Source organism: Microtus ochrogaster, chromosome 24 (assembly GCF_000317375.1).
Source record: "Microtus ochrogaster isolate Prairie Vole_2 chromosome 24, MicOch1.0, whole genome shotgun sequence".
NCBI classification, from domain to species: Eukaryota; Metazoa; Chordata; class Mammalia; order Rodentia; family Cricetidae; genus Microtus; species Microtus ochrogaster.
The window spans coordinates 8,442,943-8,444,823 of record NC_022024.1 but is presented as its reverse complement, the minus strand read 5'-3'; the positions used below and the strand labels follow the sequence as shown (position 1 = coordinate 8,444,823).

General features: G+C 54.6%; 1 protein-coding gene across 1 annotated transcript in view; it reads right to left on the bottom strand.

The window, feature by feature from the left end:
• Avil (advillin) overlaps positions 1–1,881 on the bottom strand; it is a 17,337-nt gene extending 15,456 nt beyond the window's left edge. The window contains exons 1-2 of the mRNA XM_026784450.1: positions 1,698–1,881; positions 421–617 (exon numbers count right to left, since the gene is read on the bottom strand). Coding sequence (XP_026640251.1) covers positions 421–617; positions 1,698–1,769 — 269 coding nt within the window. The 5' untranslated portion in view covers positions 1,770–1,881. The remainder of the gene's footprint in view (positions 1–420; positions 618–1,697) is intronic.

Genomic DNA, 1,881 nt, shown 5'->3' with positions numbered 1-1,881 from the left:
CCTTTAATCCCAGCACCTGGGAGGAATCTATGCGTTCAAGGCCAGCCTGGTCTGTGAAGCGAGTTCCAGGACAGCCAGAACGATGGATAAAGAAATGTACCTCAATACATTCTTTAAACACACACACACACACACACACACACACACACACACACACACACACACACTCAGGGCCCTAGGTGTGTCAGGGGTTTAGAGTTCTGAGAAATGAATTTGCCTCAGCAGCCCTAGTTATGCTCCAGCGTGCAATGAGGGTGCTCAGCCCGTCCAGCACTGGGCCCCGCCCCACCCCGATGGGCACAGGTGACTGCTCTGCTTTGCTCTTTGCTTCGGTCTCTCTGGTCTCTTCCAAGGCCTACCTACCCTTTAGTTTCCTCTCTCGGAAACAGCTGTGTCCGTCTCTCCCGCGCATAGACTCACATGACACCCTGCTTGAAGTAGCCCCGGAAGGTGTCCGACTCGTGGTACTGGACCTCGCGATGCTGCACGGGGCTGCCTCCCAGGTAGTCGTCCAGCTGTGTGGTGTAGATGGCCGCACAGCTCTGCTCATCCTGGGAGGAGTCCTTCCCGATCCAAAAGTGGATGTCCTGAGAGAGGAGGCTGCCCACTCTCCTGGTCTAGGAGAAGCCGGAGGCGGGTGAGGCCCACACTCCCGTCTGCCGCTCTGCTGACTTCCCCTGCACGCAACCCTCTGCTATCTATCCGTAAGTGGGCACTAGAGCTGGCCCGACCCATCTACAGGCCTGCTTGCCCACATTGGCAGAAGGTGGCAGCTTGTTCCTACAGAGGGGACTCTTTCCCCAGTTGTACTGCAGGCTTAGTCTTTAGTTCCCCTGCACTCAACAACAGTACAGCTGCCAGCACTGTCCATGCGAGGTGTTGTTTCCTCCGCCAGAATGAACACTTTTTAAAACGTTATTGTGTAGCCCAAGTTAGCTCAAACTCTCTGAGGCTGGCCCTAAACTCACAATCTTCCGATTTCACCCCACACACAAGTGTTAGGATTGTAGGAGGGGGCCACCATCCTCCACTGTTTCGGTTTTTGTGTATATCTTGGGCTAGTCAAGAACTCAGTAGGTAGCCCAGGCTAACTTGGAGTTGGGAATCCTCCTGCCTTAGCTTCCCAAGCGCTATGATCATAGGCCTATACCACTTGTCCTGCTTAGCTCTTCTTGACTGGTGATTGATGTGGGAGGGCCCCGCCCACTACAGGTGGAGGGCCCCACCCCATTACAGGTGGTGCCAACCCTAGGCAGGTGGCCCTGGGATATAGAAAAATAAAAGCCACGCTGTATGAAGTAAAACCCTTTCCTCCCCAAGCTGCTTTTGGTCAGGACATTTATCACAGCAACAGAAACTCTCTTACCTAGCTCACAATGAGAACTTTGTGGCCACAGACAGGTTGTGTATTTGTGTAGCCCTAATCAGAACACTTCAGTGTGCGGCTGACCGTGGAAGGGGGAGGCGCTGTGTGTGTGTGTGTGTGTGTGTGTCAGAGGCAGGGGCTTGTGCCTACCCTCCAATGCACAACCACAACCCCAGGCTTGGTGGTGGCCACTCTCAGTTAGCCTGAGGCTCTGCGTGCCGTGAAGGAGAATCTAGACAGACACAGGCACCCGCTTTTCTCACAGTTGGGTTTCTACGGCCTGGGAACTGCCTGCTGAGGGAGGAATTTGAACGTGGAAGATGTTGCTCACCGAAAGGATGACGTAGCAGTCTTCCTCGTAGAAGTTGCCATGAGCACTCTGAGGCACCAGCACCAGCTCCATTTTCTACAAGGATTAGAAGAGTATGCAGCCATACTGCCTCCCGCGCTCCCTGCAGCCTCCCTCTCTGCCGCTGGGCACGGATGGAGGAAGAGCTGTTGCCACAGCCTTGCCG